Raw genomic sequence first — 25,013 nt, 5'->3', positions numbered from 1 at the left:
ATATTAACTTATTTGCCATTTGTTGATCATGCTTCCTGTCGTTCGCATTAACGTCCCAATCGACATTTGGTAAATTGAGATCACCTGCTACTATCGCATTCCTTTCCATATCATTTCCAATATAGCTGATTATCTTATCAAATAATTCTGAATTAGCATCAGCGCTACCCTTTCCCGGTCTGCACACTCCAAAAACATCAAGTTGCCTATTATCTTTAGAGATGAACCTTACACCCATAATTTCATGTTTTTCATCCTTAACTTTTTTGTAGCTTACAAATTATTCTTTCACCAGAATGAATACTCCCCCTCCTACCATTCCTATCCTATCTACGATACACACTCCAGTTCCGTGAGAATATTTCTGCATCCATTATATCATTTCTCAGCCATGAATCAACTCCTATTAAAATATCTGGTAAGTATATATCTATTAAATTACTTAATTCGATTCCTTTGTTTACAGTGCTTCTACAGTTGAGCACTAACATTTTAATGTCATCCCTATTTGATTTCCAGTTCCCTGTTCGCTTAACACCGCTCCCTAGGCCACCCCATTTCCCTGAATGTATCTGCCTATAACCCTTCTAAACAAGTTTCCTAACTTACATGTACCACTGCGGTTTAAGTGAAGGCCATCTGAGCGCAGATCCCTGTCTCCTACCCACCCATTAGGATCTAGAAATCTCACTCCCAGTTTCCCACATACCCACTACATAGTCTCATTTAAATCCCCAATCACCTTCCAGTCAGTATCCCTTCTACACAGTATTCCACTGATAACAATCTCCGCTTCCTTAAACTTCATCCTATCGTCGCCATAAGACCTATCTGTGTCGGTGCGACGTAAAGCAAGTAGCAAAAAAAAAACTTCATCCGCGCTGCATTTACCAGATCCCACACATACCCAACTATGTTGGTACTTATACCCGCTTGTCTTACGTTGTTACTACCAACGTGAAACACTACCACCTTCTCCTTTCCCCTCTTCCTTCTCTTCTATTTTCCTCAACATCTGCCTCAACCTAATTCCTGGATAACACTACCCTGGTTCCCTTTCCTCCATACACTTTCCCCACATGCCTAACGATGGAATCCCCCATGACAGAGCCTCAACCCTACCCACCTCATTGGTCCCCTCCCTTCCTGGTCAGCCCTATCTCCTCTCACTGCTGCAGAAGCTACTTCTTCCTCCCACGAACACTTCTGTCAAGCCTATCCCACACATGCTCAATGAAATTAAGGTCGAGACTCACTGCTGGCCATTCCATCTCTTTAATGTCCAGTTCTCGTAAGACAACTCTGGTGATGCGCACTACATGAGCCCTGGCATTGTCGTGCATATGAGTACGAATGCAGGGCCAACACCGTATGCAGTAACCAATACATGCTATAACAGTATCTGCTCAATGTACCCCGCAGCGGTAAGATTATCACGGACGACGACAAGATCCGTACGGCCATCAATACTGATACCACCGCACGCCATCAAAGAACCTTGTCCGAATCGGTCATCTTCCTGGAGAACATTTAGCATGTACTGCTCACCACGGCATCTCCATACACGTTGACAACCATCACGCTGTGTCAGGAGAAATCTGGACTCATCTGTGAAAAGCACATGTCTCCATTGGCAAGCTGCCTGTTGACGTGGATACGGGCAAACAGAAGGTGAGCTGCGTGATGTTGCTGCGTTAAATAGGGCACTCGGACAGGACGTTTGGGTCATAAGGGCACTTCTCTCAACCTGTTCCTTACTGTCTGGTCAGACACCGTGACTCCAGAGACCCTCCTGAGGTCTTGTTGCAGTTCTCTGGCAGTTGCTGAACGACGTTGCAACGCACAGATGGTCAGATATCGGTCATCCTATGGGGTTGTCATACGACCACGACATAAGTTCACCTCAGTCGTTAACATCAGGTTTATGTGGTGGCAGGTCAAATGTACTGTGCGCGGGTGGTGTTTTATCGACCAGCAGTCAGTATTGGTGCACTGTGGACATATCTTGAATGTTGTAATATTTTTACCCTGTTTCTGGGATCCTGATTGAGATTGATGCACTCAGCCATCATTATTAGTATTTATTGATGATGCATATTCTAATGAATAGATGCAACTTATGTTGCAGTGTGTACAGTAAATGACATCCAAACTGAAATCTGTCACTGTATCTACAGCTTCAAATGCAGGTGGAGCGTCTTCTGTTTCAGTTTCTGCTGTTGAGCTATTTTAAACACCAAAGAACATTACAGAAACTTTTTATAAGTTTGCTTACGATATATTTTCCAGTACAAATACAAGTCAGAAGTGTAGGAGTATATTATTTAGGCTGGCTGTATGGTGCAGCCATTTGTCATGTGGCCAGTTTGGCTTCTTCCAATTTCAAACATTTTTAAAAATTTTTGGCACTATTTTTTTTTCTTTATTCACCTTTTTCATAGTGCAGAAGTATTGACTTACCAATTTTATCTTATAGTATTTCTCTTTTCTATCAAGGATGGTTGCCCAGTACTTCCTCTTAAAACCATAATCACCACCACCACTGCTGTTTTCTATCTCTTTCACTGTTCAGTTTACAGCTAGTTTAATATAGTTACTCTGTTTTCAATCCTCTGAAATTTAATTTCACTTGCCTTTATTCTTTGCCTTTCTTTCTTTCTTTCTTTTTCTTTCTTTCTTTCTTTCTTTCTTTCTTTCTTTCTTGTTCTTTTTACATAAATATGTTTTGGAGCTGGGGGTCACCCAAAAATTTGTGTAACTAAATGGTGTCAAATTTATGTAACAAAACGGTGTCATGTAACCAAATGTGTGGTGCAGTGTTACCTAGCAACAGTACCTTTTTTGCTAGTGGATTTACGTCGCACCGACACAGATAGGTCTTACGGCGACGATGAGATAGGAAAGGCCTAGGAGTGGGAAGGAAGCGACCGTGGCCTTAATTAAGTTACAGCCCCAGCATTTGCCTGGTGTGAAGATGGGAAACCACGGAAAACTTTCTTCAGGATTGCCAACAGTGGGATTCGAACCCACTATCTCCCAGATGCAAGCTCACAGCTGCGCGCCTCTAACCACACGGACAACTCGCCCGGTAGCAACAGTACCTTGATCTGTACCATGGATCTGTATGTCATGGCCATCCATCAATACTTGAAATCACAGCCTGCACAGTTGCTATGTATCATTGAGTCACACATTTTATTGAAAGAGATATTTATGAGTATTTGATTTTCCTAAAAGGAAATTTAAAAATTTTTGTCATTCATGTTTCAAATATGTAAATCACTATTGACTTATGATAAGTATTGTATGCATGGAAATTCCTTTACACTGAGCGAGTTGGCTACACAGTTTGGACCAAGTAGCTATAAGCTTGCATTAGGGAGATGGTAGATTTGAAGATGGGTTTTCATTGTTTTCCATTTTCACACCAGGCTTTACCTTAATTAAGGCCATGATTGCTTCCTTTCTAGCTCTAGTCCTTTTCTATTACATCATCACTGAAAACTTGCCATATTTACTCGCGTATTAGACCTTTTTTCCCCTCACTTTTACAGCGAAAAATAGTAAAGGGGGGTCCAATATGCGATAACCTGAAAATTGTGTGCAGCAAACACATGACTTCTAGGTTATAAAGAGCTATAAATTGTATGTGTAAACATTCTATACTATTATTTAACCAACTTGGAATGTATTTAAGTTATACTAGCTATTTTCGTCGGAAGGCAGTATTTCTAAATGTAAAAAGACAATAAATGGTGAACGACTTTTAGGCCTACGGTACATATAAAAGTCCGTTTTAGTTATTCATATCACGTCATTCGTTACATCTCATTAATTCCTCTGGTGAGGTTGACATCAGGAAGAGCATACGGCCGTAAAAACTCACTACGAAGATTCGTCTCACTTCATACTCGATCCCGTAGAAGAAAGGGATAAGGGTATCGTGTTATCATATAATTGAATATTGATACAAAGGAAGTTAATGGCCAGTTATTTGCCTCTGTCAGTTCAGCAGTAGGCGTACCACACAGTAAACTTGATCACTGCTTTCATTTGAATTATTGCCTTCCGCTGCCAACTTCCCTGCCCAGCTACCGGCGTGTTGGCATTTTAAGTAACGTCATCTTCACTGCTATCTCTTGTCAGTCGCGTCAGTCTTGCTTCATTCTCTTTGACCATGCACTGCAATCAAGAGCATACGAGGTCCCGTCTTTTTGAACCTTTTAAAATTAATTTTGTTTCGACTATAGAGTCTAAACAGTGTAAATCTATTCCCAGATGGTCTCTGATATTCCCAGTTGGTGTATATGTAACAGAAGCCACTCCTTCTGAATAAAGCAGTGTTGTAGAAGGCATGCCAAACCATCAGCTGATAACTAGCGTATGTTATGAGTTGTACTTCCGAACGTAATACATAGTAACTGGAAACATTCTTTTGAAAACTACAGCTGTTGAAACACAGACCCTTATTTTGAAGTACATTTCATGCTTGTTCTCTACATTTATCACATCAGGATTTGCGTAAACAGCTGTCCATGAGATAAGACAGGCTACATTGTTTAGGTTAGGTATATTATCGTCCTGATAGTGCCAAAAGTTCGACGGAAAAAATAAAAATAAATAACAGGAAAATATACCGCATTTATGGTTATCTACAGGTGTGGCGATAATGCGTTTTATTATCATAATGTTTAATTTTGTACGTTCGTTGTCTCTCTTTTTATTAATGCGTACCCTAGTATGTTTTGTTCGGTGTCTCCGAAAATCGTTTAAAGTACATGGAGACATAAAATTATTATTATTTGTTAGGTATGTTGGCGAGTAAAACAATCGTTTTAATTGGATAGCTTTTATCACCTTTTAAACTTACTTCTCTCCAAATATATACCTATATTGGCCCAAGTTACAAGATATTAAACGACCACTTTGTTAATGATCTTGCCTGCTGTATAAATAGCAACAACCGTGAATATTTCTCAACTAAATTAAACTCGTTTCCTCATCCCGAGGTGGTACAGCTCTTTTTAGACACACCCGCAGTGGAGGGGAGTTACATGTACCGCTTTTACAGCATGTTAATCTTCCTGCCATTCGTAAATCTCTGGAAGTACGCTACCGGGAATCGAACTCAGACCCCCGAAAACAGCAACTAATTGTGCTAACCATTACGCTGGCGGACATTATTAACTACAAAGCACAGACATATAGCATGACTGATGCATGCTTGTAATGCGCGGGTTGGACACGAAGCTAGGCCTATTCATCTATTTCTGCGACGTCATCAGAGCTGCAGTGGACCTACGCTACAGAGGCGGACATTTCTTAACTACGAAACACAGATGTAGCGCATGGATTCAACGTGTTTTCATTGCGTAGGTCATACGGACGAAACTACTGTATTCACAAATTTGTGCGATGTCATCAGAGCTGCAATAAGACTTGTACCCGCTTCGAAGCAGAATCGTCGTCGTTCTCTGACGAATTACGTTGGGGGGTCTTATAGGCGAGATTTTTTTTTTCAGTTTCTTCGTCTCGAACAGCCAGGGGGAGGTCTAATACACGAGTAAATATGGTACGTATTAGAGCAATGTTACACCTCTAGCAGATAATGATTCCTTTTCACTTTTATGACACTTCTCAGCGAAAAATCTGCCCACTGATGCACTTAAAGATTACATTTACTCTTCATTGTATTTCATTTATTCTTTTCCCATTTTCCGCAGTTTTTTCCAGTCATCAAGCAAAATAGTAACCATTTCTCATTTTGGCAGACAGTATGTAAAAAGAATTACATTCACCTGTAGATAAAGTAATCAGGTCCAATGTTATTCAATGCTGTTAGATCATTTAATGCATACTGCTTTCATGGTCAGTCTTTAATTTTTCTGTTATAGTAAGATTATCACTGGTAATTTAATATTGTTAACAGGATATTCTCTCATCCCAATGTGTTGCCTGTAGTGGGATGTTGCAACTCTCCTCCCAACCTCGTTGTGATCAATCAATACATGCCTTGGGGCTCTCTATACTCATTGCTTCATGAAGGAGCAGGTGTTGTAGTGGATACTGCTCAAGCTCTACGGTTTGCATTGGATGTTGCCAGAGGCATGGCCTTTCTTCACAGCTTGGAACGGATCATTCCAGAATATCATCTCAACAGCAGGCACGTTATGGTAAGTATTTTTACAATATTGGAGTTCTTTATTATAATCATTTCTTGACATATATAACATAAATAGGCTACATTTACTATTACTGGAATTGAGGGCAACGGAGAAAGACAGTCACTATTCCTGTCAGGATTCATTGTCAGGGCTTTTTTTTTTTTTTTTTTTTTTTTTTTTTTTTTTTTTTTTTTTTTTCATGCCAATTTGGAGTATTACCATGAGGTAGCAGGCCATACTAATTAGCTATATTTATCATAAAAACAATTAAGAGATTTTGATAAAAGGAGAGAAACCTTCATCATTTTAAAGTTTAGATACATGAGAAATGAAGATACGAAATAAATAGCATATTTATTGTACTTCAAATTATTATAGGCATTCACTCACAGGCAAATAAGAGACACAAAGAAATAAAAATATAACAGGAATAAGGGCAAAAACATAAATTTATTATGAAGAGAAAAATCAAAAAGGTCGTATAGGCAATACAAGGGGGCCAAAAATCAAATAGATTATATTAATTATACGTGGCCCATACTTGAAATACACAAGATACACAGTTATTACACCTTCTCTTACTCTCTTACCTTAATATAAGACGTGATGAAAAGTTAGCTACAAGGGCTTGGCATCTACAACCATTAGATGAAGACCATAAATTCAGGTGGGTACATAGTATTTCTTTTATGCACATCAGGTCTAAACGACTATAAGTTAAAGGAGAAACAGCACATTATCATAATATTCTCCCTTGCAATTCATAAGGTAAGACGTAATGCCCCCACAACAATCCACATCTCCCAAGAATACAAGATCGTTGAGGAAGAGCTTAAAACAGGAGAAGAGGGAAGGGCGCACTGAGCTCATAAAATTAAAGCAAAGAGAAAGGGGATCCGGGAGTGGGGGGTTTACCATTGTTACACGCCAAATAACTAAAATGGAAAGGCATCCCGTAAAGAATAAAACATATTAAACTAGGAAATGGTAAAGAAAGCCAATTACGGCAATGTGAAACGAATAACAAATAAGTACATTAGACACAAAAGGTATTACGGATCCAAGGGTCAGAACCACCCTTGCTCGCACAGATACCATAGAGGTTAGGTTGCAGAATAAAGGGACACACAGGCCGGACGTATAAGAACGTCAACACACAGCACATAATAAAATAAACAACCGCTCGCGAACTCAAACAGACGATATGAACCAGAAAGTGGTCCATCTTAGAGAGACGGTGTGTCTCCATCCAAAACACTCAGAAACCAGCCAGTCATGTTGTTTGCTTGTATTCATACCACGCAAATGTGGTGGACATGAAATATACAGAACACGCGATAAAATAATAGAACATGAGCTCAAGCAGTATGTTAAAGAAGCAACATGAGTGAAAGGTCTCAGACGGCACACAGCAAAACAGCTCATACACACACATGAATCCGTGTCACCTTCTGTTCTCAAAACAAACATGGCGGATCAGTAAAGGAAAATATCGAAAGAAGCGTGTAAATGCAAAGTTAACACACAAATAAATTAGAAACACATGTAATGAGAGAACCCTTTCTAACCCAACCATGGCGAGAAGAGAACAAAACAATTATCAGACCAAGAGAAAATTAAAGAAAAATAAATACCTCAGATACATAGGCAAGTAACATTCTCGAAAGGCCAAGATATGTACAAAGACATCTTGATTCTGTTAAAATATCTTTTATATGCCATAAAGGCAACTTGGAAATCCAATGCTTCCATCTTCTCAAGTCAAAACTCCCCACACAACCCAACAAGACAGGGCAGAAAAGAAATGCTTTGACCTATGCTAACGCATGAGATGCCATCTACCGGAATAAGGAAAGATTACGTAGTGGTAACAACACATGCTGGGGAAGAGTAACAGTTCACAATTGATACAAGAGGTCACTAGGAACGTGAAGTCTTCAGAACAGGCAAACGTACCATAAAATTATATGGTGTGGTTGAAACATCAGAACTCTCAAAGCTACTTGTTGTTTCATCTCTGATTTTCTCATTCCTTTTTGCAATCTCTTTTTATCAGACTCGTGCTTTCATTGCTGTCATTCAAAATGTTGTGGACCCTCACGGACAATACGTCGCCACATTGGTTGATCAGTTCCCAGTTGCTGATGTCAGTTTAACTCTTCTTCATATCACACTTTGGAACATCCCTGTATCATTTTTGCTGTCCTCTCCGATTACAATGTCCATTCTTAAATTGAGAATATTAAATTACTTTGGAAGGGACATGGGTGACATGGCCAGTCCATTGAAATAGATGATAATTATTGCCTCAGTTCTTGTTGTTGTTAAGGGAAACTCTTCCAAGACATTAATGTTCCTTCGAGGCCCTTTCCTTTTACTATAAGTATATTTGTAAGACATGCTGGTGGTAATGAGAACTCCCACCACTTCAAAGATATCAACACAGACCTAAAAATTGTACACAACAATAATGAAAGTAAATCATTGAGTGCTAAAGAAGGTATCAAAATTTACATTGCAAGAAAAGCTAACCAAGCCAACCTCAGTGATCACACATTTAAAAAATTCACTCCTATTTGTACTACTTAATTTCTGAACAACGATCCACACTTCTTTTATTAGCGCTTAATGAATCCCACTGGAGGTTACTCTGACTTAAAAGTCTGGAATGTGGGTTAGGATATTCTTATCTATAGTAAATTTTCTGAATTTAAGCAGCATCTTGGCCACTCCAGATATTTTAGTAGGTTATTCATTTATCAATAAAAATAATGTCTTACAAAATACACTTTCATTCATTTCATAAATTGCTCAATCAGATCATTAACATAAATTTAATCCCCCCTAACACACACACACACACACACACACACACACACACACACACACACACACACACACACACACACACACACACACACACACACACACACACACACACACACACACACACACACACACACACACACACACACACACACACACACACACACACACACACACACACACACACACACACACACACACACACACACACACACACACACACACACACACACACACACACACACACACACACACACACACACACACACACACACACACACACACACACACACACACACACACACACACACACACACACACACACACACACACACACACACACACACACACACACACACACACACACACACACACACACACACACACACACACACACACACACACACACACACACACAGAAGGAAAACTAACCAACCCGTTAAAATGCTCATTAAACTACCGCTTAAAAATAAACTATGAACATAGTTCCAAGAAAGTCGTTCATGTAAACATAAACAGCCCATTAGATGCTCATTAAGAACCCTTGCATAGTTTACAAAAAGAATTGTAATACAAGGAAAATTATAATAATGATAACAATAACAATACTGAGGGAAGTGCTAAAAATAAAAACCTAAAAGTAAAACACAGCATGTCATTGACCTAACCAAGGGGAGGGGGGTGACAAGGCAGAAATAGGTCAGTGGACTGCAGTCATTTGGATCCATGCCAATGACAGAGCAATGGTTTTCCAAAAACCTTACAGTAAATGCTGGAGTAGAGACAAAGGAGGACATCATTAAGATAAGTTCCAGATTTCAAGTTCCTAAGTATTTAAATAGCCGGCCCGTGGTGTAGGGGTAGCGTGCCTGCCTCTTACCCGGAGGCCCCGGGTTCGATTCACGGCCAGGTCAGGGATTTTTACCTGGACCTGAGGACTGGTTCGAGGTCCACTCAGCCTACGTGATTAGAATTGAGGAGCTGTCTGACAGTGAGATAGCGGCCCCGGTCTAGAAAGCCAAGAATAACGGCCGAGAGAATCTGTCGTGCTGACCACACAACACCTCGTAATCTGCAGGCCTTCGGGCTGAGCAGTGGTCGCTTGGTAGGCCAAGGCCCTTCAAGGGCTGTAGTGCCGTGGGGTTTGGTTTGGAAGTATTTAAATAAAAATAAACATACGTATTAAGAGTGTTAATTGATAGAACTGATGATGTTCTTTCAAGAACAAAACATGTTATTCTATTTTAATTAAGTTGTTTCTATTTCAGGTATAATACTTACTGTTGTCATTTATTTTCTCTTTCGGGTAGTTTATAAATATATTTACTCAAAGTTAGTTTCGACAGACTGAAGAGCCTAATAGTTAAAAAAAAGAAACTATGTAGAGCACGTTGGGTGACATTAGCAATATGAAGACAAGCGTTATCCTGTTGGAAAACACTCCCTTGGATACTGTGAGTGAATGGCAGCACAACTGGTTCAGTCACCAGTCTGACGTATAAATTCGCTGTCAAAGTTCTTGGGATAATGACAAGAGTGCTCCTGCTGTCAAAGGAAATTGTTTCCCAGACCATAACTCCCGGGATAGGTCCGGTGTGTTGATGCCGCAGACAGCTTCATTCCAAGTGCTCAACTGGTGCCCTTCTTACCATCCTACGGCCTTCACTGGCACCAAGACAGAAACGACTTTCATCTGAGAATACAACAAATCTTTACTCCGCCCTGCAGCGAGTTCATGTTAGACACTACTGAAGTCTCAGATGGCAGTGATTCGGAGTTAGTGTTATGAATGCTACAGGATATTGGCTCAGAGCTGTCCCTCAAGTAATCGATTTGTTACAGTTTGCTGTGTTACTCTGGTGCCAACTGAAGCTCTAATGGCTGCTGCAGATGCAGAATGATCCAGTACAGCCATGCGGCGAATCCGGTGGTCTTCCCTCTCCATAGTGGCCTCATTGCAGCCAGACCCTGGTCTTCTTGAGATAGTGCCTTCCCGTGACCATTGTTGCCAACACCGATGCATTGGGGATATATCCCTGCCAAGTCTTGCTGCAATATTGCAAAAAGAACGTCCACCTTCTCGTAGCCCTATCACATGGCTTCGTTCAAACTTGTAAGCTGCCAGTATAGCCTTCTTCGTCTCCTTAATGGCATGTTTGATTCACACCTATCTCATAATGTTAACAGCAACGATGACTAACATTCAAAAAGCATACAGCGCGTATATAAAGCAAACTTGCTCTTCAAGGTCATAGTGGTGCTACTAGCACCACTCTTCATCGACTAGTGCACAAATTTGAATAGGCATCATCTTTCAGATGTGCAAAACACCTCTTGAATGTCATTTATTTAGCACAACTCCTTCGGGTCGGAATTTCATTTTCCACTTGTGACAGATTTGTAACAAATTACATTGTTTTCTATTTTATATTCATATTTTGCTTTCTGTTGTTTTTTATTTCAGATTGATGAGGACCTGACAGCTAGGATTAATATGGCAGATGCTAAATTTTCATTTCAAGAGAAAGGACGTATTTATTATCCAGCATGGATGTCCCCAGAGGGTAAGTTTCCACACAATGTCATGGATGCTTTCAAGTATGGTAGATTGGGAACTTATTTGCTCTTTGTGTTTATTGGGCTTAGTAGAGTTATTTTGCTTTTTAACAAGAAGCTCCATTTTACTGTCAAATTCGCTCTTGCCATTTAAATGAAGGTATCTAATGAGGAGATGGAATCTGTGAGCACCGGGCGAGTTGGCCATGCGCGTAGAGGCGCGCGGCTGTGAGCTTGCATCCGGGAGATAGTAGGTTCGAATCCCACTATCGGCAGCCCTGAAGATGGTTTTCCGTGGTTTCCCATTTTCACACTAGGCAAATGCTGGGGACCTCCAAATCTAGCACTGCCTACTAGATGCAAAAGTAGTGAGCTGTGAGGGAGACAGGCAGAGATATTAAAAGGCAACTTTTACTCCCCTACTTGAATTCCTTGCAGCAAAAATTACAACCACTACACAACAGATGGTACAAATTTTCAGAAAATGTTGTAATTTATAAGCGGCTCATGCGACGGTACAGTGCTCACTTGAAGTGACTTGATGCTTGAAATCGGTTCATGCATATAATGGACAACATGCCCTGACATGTATAAGTGGTTGACGTGGGTAAGCATTTTATGACGAGAATGGAGAAAGCAGGGAGTAAAGAATACAGGGAGCGAGTGAAGTCCAATGACAGTGGTCTACATAGGGGGGGGGGGGGGGGGGGCAGTCGTAAATAGGCGCGAGAATGCATGCTGTTTTTTGATAGTCAAATCTATCACAGCTCATTGAAGTGAATACGGTGAACGGTTGCGGAAATTTTCCGATGCAAACACTGTACGACATGCTAAAACTTAAAAGAGATACTAATATTTGGTTGATGTAGCTCTTGCAATGTCGTGTTGTGCATATGGTTGCACAAATCGGAAATTCAAAAATATTCCTGGAATAACATTTCACAAGTAAGATTCTAAGTATGGCTTGTAATATGTAGTACAGTATATTATATTACCTCCATTGTTTTTGTGCTAGTATTTCAGAGTCTCGGAAGCAATGTCCATTTTTCGTAAGAATTTTTAGGTTAGACTTGTTTATCGTCAATTTTTCCTGAGGTTTCCTGTTCATGAAGAAAGGAGAGCAGAGTGGATTAAGGCCATTAGAAGGGAAAATTGGATACCTTCTCCTTACACCAGAATGTGTTCAGTACATTTCAAACTGGAATTGTTTGATCGGTCCATGAAGAAAGTTGTTTTGAAGGAGAATGCAGTACCTGCTGTACCTACTATTTTTGAAGCATTCCCTTACCTACAGAATTAGGGCACTTGAGGCCTAGGGAGTTTTTCATTTTCATGCCCTTCGTGACCCTTGTCTTCTTATGGCCGATACCTTCATTTTTCGAAGTGTCGGATCCCTTCCATTTTCCTTCCTAATTAGTGTTAATAGAGGATGGTTGCCCAGTTGTATTTCCTCATAAAACAATAATCACTACCTCTGTCTCTAAAATATGTATCCCCCTATGGGTGAGGACAGTAGAATAAGGCCCACAGTATCCCTTTCCTGTCATAAAAGTCCCTGTAGTAGAACAACACCCACGGTATCCCCTGCTTTTCGTAAGAGTCGACTGAAAGGGGCCCCAGGAACTCTCAGTTTGGGAGCATGGGTTGGCAACCATGGGGCCCTTAGCTTCCACTTAATTGTGCCAGGCTAATTCTAAAAAGCCAGCCCCATGGTGTAGGGGTAGCATGCTTGCCTCTTACCCGGAGGCCCCGGGTTCAATTCCCAGCCAGGTCAGGGATTTTTACCTAGACCTGAGGGCTGGTTCGAGGTTCACTCAGCCTACGTGATTAGAATTGAGGAACTATCTGATGGTGAGATGGCGGTCCCGGTCTAGAAAGCCAAGAATAACGTCCGAGAGGTTTTGTCGTGCTGACCACACGACACCTCGTAATCTGCAGGCCTTCGGGGTGAGCAGCGGTCACTTGGTAGGGAAAGGCTCTTCAAGGGCTGTAGTGCCGTTGGGTTTGGTTTGGTTTGGCTTGGCTAATTCTAATCTATCATGTCCGACCTCCGATGGTCAACTCTTATTCTTTTACGACCCCGAGGCTAGAAGAGGAGTCGAGGGCTAGGGAGTCTTCAATGGCCCTTGTCTTTCTTTGGCCGATATCTTCATTTCTCTCTGATTAGTGTTACTAGAGAATGGTTGCCTATTTGTACTCCCTCTTAAAACATTAATCACCACCACGTGTCGTAAAAGGCAATTAAGGTGGCCTAAGGGGCTCTTACCTTTGGAGTGTGGTTTGGCATCCAAGTGGCATAAGGGGCTCTTAACTTCGGAGTGTGGGTTGGTGTCCAAGGGACCCTTAGCTGAGTCCTGCATTGTTTCCACTTGTGTCAGAGGAAGGTTTACTTGATGGTTGTATTTTCTATTAAAACAATTATTACCACCACCACTCCAAAATATGTAGTAAGGAATGTTGCTAAGCCCAGTTTGGTGATTTATTGCACAATCCCCTAAAGCATTCAGATTGCAGTATGCCCTTACTAATAGCCTACTCCTTATCTTTGTTGATATCTGGTGACAATTTGCATCTCCTGTTTTTAAGCTTGGTTTATAGTACCGATAGTCAACTAGTGAGAGAGTAGATTTAAGGCTGTGGGTCCTGAGAAACACTTCCTTAGAGCTTAGTAAAAAAGCATTAATAGGTCTGTTTGCCAGAAAATTTTGTTACAGTTAATCGTGGTGTTATTTTGAAAACAATTGTACCTAATTGAGTGATTTGAAGTTCCCCTACTCCCGAGAAAATGTCTTAGTTTGTATATATCCACAACGTAAGAATTGCCATGTTTTGCTAACCATGGGGGGTGTGGCCATTGGCTTCAAGTGATAGCCACCGAGAGTAGTGTAGCGGGCAGCTCCCTGTATTCTTTACTCCCTAGGAGAAAGAGCAAGAGTAGTAGCTTGCTGAATACCGCTGTGCGTATTAATTAAAACTCGCAAAGTTAACAAGTAATGATTACTGTATTTACTGGCTTACTGCTCCTTCAGAATGAAGTACTTCCATCAAAACTTGTGCAGCGAGAATTGCTTAAAGTTACGATCAACTGCAAAACAAATAATTGTTTGTGAGCACCAGGTGTCCCATTCATTAATCAGCATTTGTGACTCTCCCAGCTCCTTAAAAATGCAGTGTACTGGCAACCTGACCTTGAATAACAGTGAACGGCTGTCATTTGTGGCCATAGGAAAGTCGCACACCTGTATATCATGCCACTAGGATAGGAATAAACATTGTAAAAAATAATAACAACTCCACAATGGAAATATTATTGCCATTCAACATCTCCAGCCCTTTTAGTGTACAGCTACTTGAATTTCTTGAGGAAACTGTCTCTTTGGGAGCATTTTTTGCTGAAATATTGTTGTTCAATGGAAGTTTTCTCCCGTGTTCATTTGTTGGTAGCATCACTGCAACATAGCTTCTTTCCTCCACTCATTTTAATGACCTCACTTGATGGTGGTGGTGTTTGGCATATCAAAAAAATATTGGAGTCTAGTTGGCATTGCATTCCTGATTTGCTCCTGCCGCTGGCATATAACGAATTCCTGGAACTCGACAACTTCATCAGTTTAATCTTTAGGAAGTTGTTATGCTAAAGTCATTCTTCTACATAAACTAAGTGCATGGTGTCTCATAAAATGTGCTGCTCATCCTCTACTAGCTTTGAATTCCCCAGTCGAGATTCCGTACGATTTTGCAGTGTCTTCTGCATTCATCTGAATCATTTCATGACTTACTGCCATACCCTAATTCCTTGACTTGATATGTGTTTTAGCACTTCTATTTCAACACCTTGAAATTTCCCAGATTTGCACCCCTGGAGCAATCTTTTTTCTTTCGATTTTGCTTGTATCGAAACAATTTTGGCTCTACACCAATTCTCGTGCTGCTGCATGCAAACCATTTTTCTCTATGCACGCAGTTGCTTTGGGTGTAACTTCCGGTATTGTTTTGCGGCATGGACAGTTATTAATCACTCACTACTACACAGAACGATACACATTCCAAGCAAGACTGAAAATAACTGAGGAAACTTTTAACAGGTAGAAACACGAAGCCATAGGCTGTTAGTGATGACTCATGGGGATTAGAAGATGGTATCTTCCCAGCTATTCTGGTCACAAGAAAAGCAGGGGTGTACAAATTCATGCATAACCACAGACTACAACTTGCAAAATCTTGTATCGAAATACTGAAAATGAGGGCGGGGAAATTTAAAAAATTTCCGACAGTGAATGAGGAAGTTACATGAGGGAGACTGATACACAAGTAAGTACGGTATTCAATCTCTATCTTGTTTGCTCTATTAGCCAGTTATCCTTTCTTCCATAAAACCTATAGATAAGAAAAGCAATTGACTGAATACGTGCCAAGTGGAATGTCATAATTTCCACAATTTGCAAATATGCTTGAATCGCTTTTCAGAAGATTGAGAAAATTATCTAAGTGTATTGTGTATGTAAAGATGAAAACCCACAAAATATGTTTCCTTTACTATAACCTGTAGGGTTCGTTTTCCTCCTGCTGTGTTTGTTTAATTTTTATTTTTTTATCACAAGTGTAAGCATTTCTTTTTGTATCTCTCTGCCCCACTTCCCTGTATTTATTTGTTCCATATGTTACTCTTGCTGTGTAAGATTCTCTTGATAATAGTGAATTTGGTTGCCCAGTTGGATGAAACTAGGAATCAGAAGCAAGGTTATCAGAGGCTAAGAAGAAATTAAATCAGAAGAGTGAAACTGATATGGATACAATCCATCTACGAAAGACTGTGAAAATGTGTGGAGTTTGTCCTTTTCTTTAATAGATTTATATTTGTCCTTGTCTCTCTTTTCTGTTGTTCTCTCTACCCAGACTGACTTGTCATTTGTTTGCCCTTAATGTTCCTATCCTCCCTTTTACCTTTATTTTCCTTTGTTTTGTCACTCACGAACAATATATAGTGAATGTATCTTTCATGTTTATTGATTATGTTTGATCACTTCCGTACCTAAATGTCTCAAATGAGAAACTGTTTCTATTAAGGTACATGCACAAATGTGATTTAATGCAGTGAAATTTTCTATGGATTGCAACGCATTGAGCAGGTGGGATAAAGCATTGGTTGGACAATTCTGAGTAGTAGCCTCTCGAGGCCAGTGCCTTTGTAGGATGGCAGCATTTTAAGAATAAGCCTACATGCCCCTCTTTTCTTTATTTTTTGTCATACGGAACATATTCTGATCATTTTGTCCTTATGTAGACTGCATTATTCAAATTTTTACTCTCTTGCAGCTTTGCAGAAGAAACAGAATGATCGCAACTGGGAAGCCTGTGATATGTGGAGTTTTGCTATTCTTCTTTGGGAACTAGCCACCAGAGAAGTGCCGTTTGCAGATCTCTCAGCTATGGAAGTTGGAATGAAGGTGATGTATGACTGTTCTTATAAATCTTTATCAGTTTAAAAACAAGGAAATAAGAAGCACATCTCATTACTTGCATGCCGCGCTCTCTCTCCAAATGCACTTTAGAAAATAAAAAATAAAATTAATCATTACTTACGTATTCAAAACATATGGGTATTGTGTGTGGAAAAATTTTAAAGCATAGCCTAGTTCTGATATGTTCATGAAGAAAATTTCTGTGTTTCAGATTGCATTAGAAGGCCTTCGCATTAGCATTCCTCCCGGAATATCACCACATTTGGCTAAACTTATCCGCATTTGTATGAACGAAGACCCAGGCAAAAGACCTACATTCGACATGGTGCTCCCAATCCTCGATAAGATGAAGCGATAACAACATTGTTTCATTTGTGTTCTCATTGCATTCATCTCATGATTCATTGAAAGTATTAATTTTGTATATTATACCTCAGACTTTTCTCTGCCTCCCTCTAAATTCGAAATTGTGTAATATGAGGATGAGTATTTTAGTCCCATAAGAACACTTTAGTCATGTTATAACAATGAGATTAGGTGTTGTCGTTCACTGTGTTTATATGTTGTCTTGGCCAGTGACTCGAAAGTGTTCACTATGATGAATGTTCCAAAGATCAACCGTTTTCAGGTTATGAACAATTTCAGCTATTGTTTTGTGTAGTTTCCTGAAAAGCATTTGCTTGTTTGTTCTTTCATTCATTCATTAATTATCTGCCACTTTGTATGTGATACCGTGCGTGATAGTTTGGTATTACAGTGCTTTTTTGTATGCAATACTGTGCCTGATAGTTTGGTATTACAGTGCCTTAATATCAACTTCTCTACTCTAAATACTGCTATGATAATATATTTGTAAGTATTATTTTTATACAGGCTCATTGTTAATATAACTCAGCTATTTTTCGACAGACTTTTAGAATTGAATTATTGGTTACTTTTTTAATGCATGTATAACAGAAGACATCCACGGAAACAGTCCTCATTCTTTGATGATATTTATAAAGGTGTATGTTTGCTTAACTTCATACAGTCTGATGAATGGTAATGGCTTTGCTGGAACTGTGATATTCGTGAAGCAATTAAATATTGATGGTAACTAGATTTTCAGTTTTAAGATACTAGTACTTTGATCTTAGGAAAGAATCCTGGGTTCATTAGTAAGAAAATATATGAGGGGATGAGAATATTGAAATGAATCACATGCAACGTCTTCCTTGAGTTACCGGTAAAAATATATCTCGTGCCATGCAAGCTTTATAACATTATAAGTAAGTAGAAATGATGCAAATCTTATGTGTAATTCCTTTTAGAGGAGAGATATGTTCATTGCGATGTTCCGGAATCCACCAGTCCACTCCCTAAAGTGCATTTACTTTTATAACCTAATGAAGAGTAGCCACATGGCATTCTCCATTGCTGAAGTAGCTACTAGCATTGCTATTGGCCAACGTCAAATTCTTTGTGACGTCATTCTCAGGAATGATGAAAGTTACATTCTGTTACCAACCCCTGCAGAATAAAAGCACAAGTAAATGGAATGCATAAAGGAAACAATGTAGAATACAGAATAGCAATATTTTTATATGAAACTTTTCTTAATGTAGTGGAGGGTAGAGGGCACCGGCAACTTGAAGAATTCTTAGCCGCACGTAACTAGTCAACAGGAATGGCTTTGTAAATTCAGCTTTTCACCACTACCCCACATAGAATGTGCTGCTGTCGCCCTAGGCCAATGTCTGTCATGAAAAGAGTGGTCCAGGTACCCACCAGCCAGCATGAAAAAAAGTGGTAAATGAATTCATTAATAAGGTGATATACCATATATTCTTGCATAATTAATGCCCTTGCATAATTTACACATCCCAGTATTTTTGAGTCCAGAGTGGAGAAAAAGAAATGGTCACGTATTTGACTTCTTCGAATATCCAACATACAGCTCTGAATGCGCTTTGAAATAAAGATCTCAACTGCTCAGGTAGCAGCCTTCCTATTGCAAAACCGGGCATTCCAAATACTTGACAACATGCTGTTATCAGTTGGTAGGAAATACCACTGCACTAGTTCAGTGAGTGAATCAGCGCAGAAGTGACTAGTGATGCTCTATTCCAGTCTATTACAAACGTATTTTACTAGTGTTTCAGGTATTAGACGTGTTTTATGTGATCTCAAAATCGTTGTTAGTCCACAGTGAGCAAGAATTTGAGTAATAATGCATCATATTACCTCGCGGTGATCAGTTATGCCAAAACATACGGTCATAGGACAGTGGGCCACAAGTATTTTGTGTCTGAATGTGCGCTACCGCAGTAACAGAGAAGTGCACATCAAGCGACCAACAAGTCTTGTAAAGCATTTTGCGGACCAAAAGGCGGCAGGTTTTCGAAAGTAGAGGAGAATCTGCTTAAATAAATGATTTTGTTATGCAACGTTGGATATGCCGTTTCTCACGAAATGCTATTTTTTAAAGGACAAGAAATAGTTGTACGTGTAATCAGTATCTCATATTTGAATGTTAGCCGAGGCGGAATGATTACTTTTATGAAGAGAATGGACTTTCTCTTAGACGAAGAACAACATTATGCCAAAAAACTGCCGAATGATTTCAACGAAAAAGTAATTGATTTTCACTGCTTTGTCATTGAGAAGCGTGAAGTGAAGGAATATTTGCTCTCCCAAATAGGAACTGCAGATCAGATGCCATTCAATTTCCGTATGCCACAGAAATGAACAATCGATAAGAAGGGGACATAACACTTGATACGCACCACCAGAAGCAAAAAACAGCGATGTACTGCAATACTTGCTGTAACAGGTGACGGCAGAAAGCTCGCACCTTACGTTGTTCTAAAACGAAAAACAATCCCTGAAGTAAAATTTCTGCGAGGGATCCACGTTCGTATCCAAGGAAAAGGGTGGATGGACACGTCACTCGTTCAAGATTGGATACTAACGGTTTGGGGAAATCGATCAGGGTCCCTCCTTCGATGCCCTGCCCTTCTCATGTTGGACAGTTTTCTTTTTTGCCAGTATGTCATTATTATGCACTTACATGAACTGTACTTGTACGGGTTCATGTTTATTTCACTTCAGGTCGTATTGCCAGCTCTTAACACGAAGAATATTTTCCAGTGTCGATATTTCAAATACACGTGGTCCAACTTACCTGATGTACCCTACTTCACTTTTCAGGAAAAAAACCCACGTCGGAATTTTATGCCAAATGACGATAACCAAAGACGGTTTGAACCAATTAGTGTATATTATATTTCGTGTATCTTTTAAATGTAAATAATTTATTAAATATCTGAATTCCTTGAAAAAATATACGCATCTGAATTTTTTTCCTGTATTTTTCGTCAAAAAAGTGCGTTAATTACACAGGTTGGCAGCCTTGTGCACCGCCCAATCACTTCAAAGGGAACATTGTCCGCGAGAAGGAAACAACGACAATCGTTCCACACGTAGATGTTTGCGATATAGTGGTGACCCATGGTAGTAATGTTGCATGGCACGGGATATAGTTTTAATGAGTTACCATTTGATAAGTGTACCAAGTCTCCTTATTATCAGTCCTTACTTTGTGGTCAGTTTGTTTGTTTTTGGCTGCTTGCTATGAGTATAAGGGCAAGTAGGTTTTTGTTTGATCAACTCCAATTACAAAATGCTAATAGTTTTGTAAGATATGTAATTTATAATCATCCCTTAACTTCATTAACTTTTAATTTAATTATTCTTCCTCAAACTCTTGAGGTTGCTGTAATAACAAAGAATACTAATCAAGTTTTCTGTTACAGTGCACCAAAAACAAAAGAAATTAATACATAATTGATGTGAGCACAAGAAGTTAAAATGAATGCTGTAGATATACTTCTAATTGGTGGAATAGAGGTGATATCATAAAGTGGATATTTAAGCTTTCAGTGTGTGGATGCCCCAGTTTATGATATAAGATTTAAGTTGCTGAGTGAGTTGGCTGTGCGGTTAGGGGCATGCAGCTGTGAGCTTACATTCGGGAGATAGTAGGTTCAAACCCCACTGTCAGCAGCCCTGAAGATGGTTTTCTATGTTTTCCCATTTTCTTTCCAGGCTGTACCTTAATTAGGGCCACGGAGCTTCCTTCCGACTTCAAGTCCTTTCCTATTCCATCGTCGCCTTGAGACCTATCTGTGTCAGTGCAATGTACAGCACCTTGCAAAGAAAAAAAAGGTTGATGTGGCTTGTTTTAATTGGACGTTCAGTAATTGGGGAGTAAAATAGCTGCAATTGTAGTACTGATTGTAGAATAAATCCTTGATGAGCAGATCTCTCAAGGCATATCTCCTATCTTTGAAATGAAAACAGAATAAACTGCTGTAATTTGTCACCATGGCATTTCTTTGGGCCATTAGAAGTTGGCATGTTAACTGCATATTATTACTATTATTAAGAAATAATCTGTCAAGTGCAGCCGGTTAAAATCCAAATAACTGTGTCCACATTTTTGATCATGGGTATTCTAGAAGAAAGTGGATATAAATTGTTTAGAGTAAAATGCCTTTTTGGCACTACATTGTATTGTAGCCACCAGTCAGAAACTTTCCACCTTTCATAGTAATGCTCTTGCTATTAACACTAAAGATGGAAATTGGGTATAACATGTAGAGTAACTGAATATTCTCCACAATATCCTCATTCCCATAATATGTAGAATAATGGAATATTCTCCACAATATCATCATTCTTGTAACAAGAAGAGTACTGGTAATTGAATATTCTCCACAATATTGTCGTCATTTACCTTTATCACCAGGTCAGGACAAATGTTGTTTTTCTCCATTTTAATTCCATCACTCTTTGTCCGTCACCTTGTCCCAGTATAGGTCCGTTTGCTTTATACTTTTTATAAGTAGGTCTATTCAGCTGCCATATTATGCTGTGAATACAGTGATAGTTTGTCACTAAAACATTTGTTTTTTATTTTCCTCTTTTAATCGTGGTTTCACATGATTACTCTTTTTGTGTACACACCTTATATTCTTATAACAGAATTATTCATTGTGAATTGTCCAGCTCCATGGCTTAAGGTTTAGCGTGCTGGCCTTTGGTCACAAGGGACCTGAGTTTGATTTCTGGCAGGGTCAGGAATTTTAACCATAATTGGTTAATTTCGCTGGTTTGGGGCTGGATGTATGTGTCTTCTTCATTATCATTTCTTCCTCATCATGACGTGCAGGTCGCCTACGAGCATCAATCGAAAGACCTGCATCTGGCTAGCCGAACTTGTCCTCGGACACTCCCAGCACTAAAAGCCATCCGCCATTTCATTTTTCAGTGTGAATTTTTAACTGTTTTAGAATAGATTATTCCACTCTCCTGTCCATGTTCCATGTTTAAAGGAAAGGAGTTACACGAAAATGCAAGTGTCTACCCTGAAAGTTCATTGTATTTTATTTTTGCGGCGTGGGGGCGGTCTAAAGAGTGGTTGCCTAACTTACACATTTAAGGTGTATTCGTTTCACTTGGAAGGACAGGGGGTTTGCTGCCCCCATCAGGAATTCGAAAAATTTAGAAACGAGATTTCCACTTCTGGAAAGGCACATTGCCCTGAGAGTCACTCAGCCTACACCAAAAATGAGTACCAGGTTAATTCCTGGGTGCGAAGACGGCCAGCCATAGAACTTTCTGTCCCACTTAGTGCCAAGGTTATAGATAGTGGAAGCCTTTACCTTCCACTCTTCCTAGGGTCTTCATGACCTGTACAGAAACGGCTTTGCTTATGAAAATCTAAAGGTACTCATTCATAAGAATATATAGTTAAAAATATTGTTTTCAGTATTTTATCAGTGGAGGATGTCCCACAAAGGAGAAAGTGCCATAACCGAGATCACTCTCATTGTAGCGATTGTATTTCGTTATCTACATAAAAACCGATAAAGAATTGATGCTAATAAATTATTTCACCAGGTGTGAATATTCCATTTTATTTTTAAATGTTTGTTTGTGTGTAAGCGTGTCTTTGTAATTGTTTATGTCCATGTGTTTCTTATATTATAATATCATCTCATGTACAAGTTTTGAAGACGTCAATCCACAACTCAGTCTATTATTGAAACATTGTAGAAGAATGCTAATACCTCAGAGTTGATTAATGGTGTAACAGCTCATTATTTCTGTAAATTTTCAGTTTTGTGAGGAGTTAAAATCAGTATGTTTTTGTGGCTTTAGATCATTCTTAAGTGGCCTTGGGATATGTAGTCTCTTGGCTTGAAACCTCCAGTTAACAATTCTGTTTTGAATGAACAGGAAATACAGTACAAGTATTTGAATAAAGAAAGTTAGTATAGTGTGTTTAGCAAGTGGGGAGTCTCTTTCTGCCTAAAGTTTAAGGCAGTTCAGGAGTGTGGATTGAGGATGAATGACTTTCAAGACTTTTTTGCAACTACAGGAAATGTCAACAAATACCTGCTCTACCTGCCTTGGGTCTTGGCCTTTTCGAATCACTTCTTGCAAATGTACGCTGGCCATACACACCCAACCTAGCAGCATTTGAGCCGTGTTAACATTTACCAAAGTTTGGAACTATGTGTTACTGTACCCTTCTCCTTACCCATTGGAAAGGGTCTCTCTCTTCTTGCCAAACACAGTGTAATAATGTAATAGTACTATGCCTATAAAATAAACCAGAGAAAGATATTGAGTATGTTAAAAAATAATTACAATCTGGAAGTAGTACATGGAAAATAAAAATAAAGAATAAGCTAAATAAAATAAGATGCACAATAATCTTACAAGGTCTCACTGCGTTCTTCCATGTTCTTGTCAAGTGAACTGGTGATAAATTTTAACTCCTTTCCCTATACCTTTGTAAGTTGAAGGAGTGTTTGCGATCATAACCATCCTGTTAACATTTTGTTTTGTCTTCTAAAACGTTGGTTGTTACATTGTAGTTGTGAGTGACTTTCCTTTTAAGCTAGATGTAAAAATATGTGCCTAACGGAAGGGGAAACCAACAGGGCATAACATTGTTAACTAATAGTTGTTCTCACACTGCCAGATTATGCAGATGTAACTTCTCTTCATATTTCTCACTCTGAAGTGAAGAGTATAGCTTTAAAGTTATGGTGTCGTAGTAATTTTGTGATGTCGCAGGCATGAATAAAAGCAATTGTACCTGCATAATAATGAAATCTCATGATTGTTGTTAATTTTATAAAATATTAATATTTATATGTTGTTTTAAAAAGACTTTGTATTATATTTTAGACTACTTATTTCTGACAGTTGGTTTTAATGTTACTGAATGATTGGTTATATGGTATTAGAAGTGTTGTATGCTGTGTTTTTAGCACAGGCATAGTCTTGCCGTTTTGAATCTATAACCAACTTGTGATAACAAATATATGTGCTTCTATATATATATATAAAATTGAATGTACACACATTTATACATTAAACCTTGTACAAAGTTGAGTGAGAAGACTTCAATAACTTCCTAATTCCTTATTTGGGATAAATATTGAGAAGTGAATGTAGTTATTATATTGTGTTGTATGTTGGGTATTCAGCCCAAAGGCTGGTTTGATCCTCTACAGCTCCACCAACAGCTGTCGTAGATAGCCTAGGTGTCACTGAAGAGGCATACTAGGGAAATGAGGAATGAGGTAGTTTCCCCTTTGCTTTCCTCACTGAGTCAGAAGTTGCATATCAGTCTGCCAAGCCCACTGAAATGCATGCACCAACCGACCCTATGAGCGATATTTTCACACCATTCATAGCAGGGACTGGCTGGATAAGGAACGGTGTTACTAGAATCGCTCATACCTCGGTCACTTTCATATTGTCAAAGCCAAGGATGAGACTGAGACAGACAGACAGGTCAATGAAAGTAACAAATTTATTCTACCCCATACCAGAAGACATAGTGCACTGTAAACACTAGGTCCTGCTAGAAAAGGCAAGTTATATTAGTTATTAATATTCCTTGCATAAACATGATTATTGGAGAACTTTCTTACTTAAGCTGTCC

General features: G+C 39.2%; 1 protein-coding gene across 2 annotated transcripts in view; it reads left to right on the top strand.

Annotated features, from left to right (window-relative positions):
• The window catches only part of Ilk (integrin linked kinase), a 44,696-nt gene extending 20,239 nt beyond the window's left edge, over nt 1–24,457 (top strand). For both annotated transcript variants that reach the window (XM_067135778.2, XM_067135777.2), the window contains 4 exons: nt 5,930–6,173; nt 11,455–11,554; nt 16,863–16,993; nt 17,220–24,457. In XM_067135778.2, the coding sequence (XP_066991879.1) occupies nt 5,930–6,173; nt 11,455–11,554; nt 16,863–16,993; nt 17,220–17,366 (622 nt within the window). In that variant the 3' untranslated portion in view covers nt 17,367–24,457. The remainder of the gene's footprint in view (nt 1–5,929; nt 6,174–11,454; nt 11,555–16,862; nt 16,994–17,219) is intronic.
• The last annotated feature ends 556 nt before the right edge of the window (nt 24,458–25,013 follow it).

Source organism: Anabrus simplex, chromosome 1 (genome assembly GCF_040414725.1).
Source record: "Anabrus simplex isolate iqAnaSimp1 chromosome 1, ASM4041472v1, whole genome shotgun sequence".
Classification (NCBI taxonomy): Eukaryota; Metazoa; Arthropoda; class Insecta; order Orthoptera; family Tettigoniidae; genus Anabrus; species Anabrus simplex.
The sequence above is the reverse complement of the archived record's forward strand: the minus strand, read 5'-3'. Positions and strand labels throughout refer to the sequence as shown.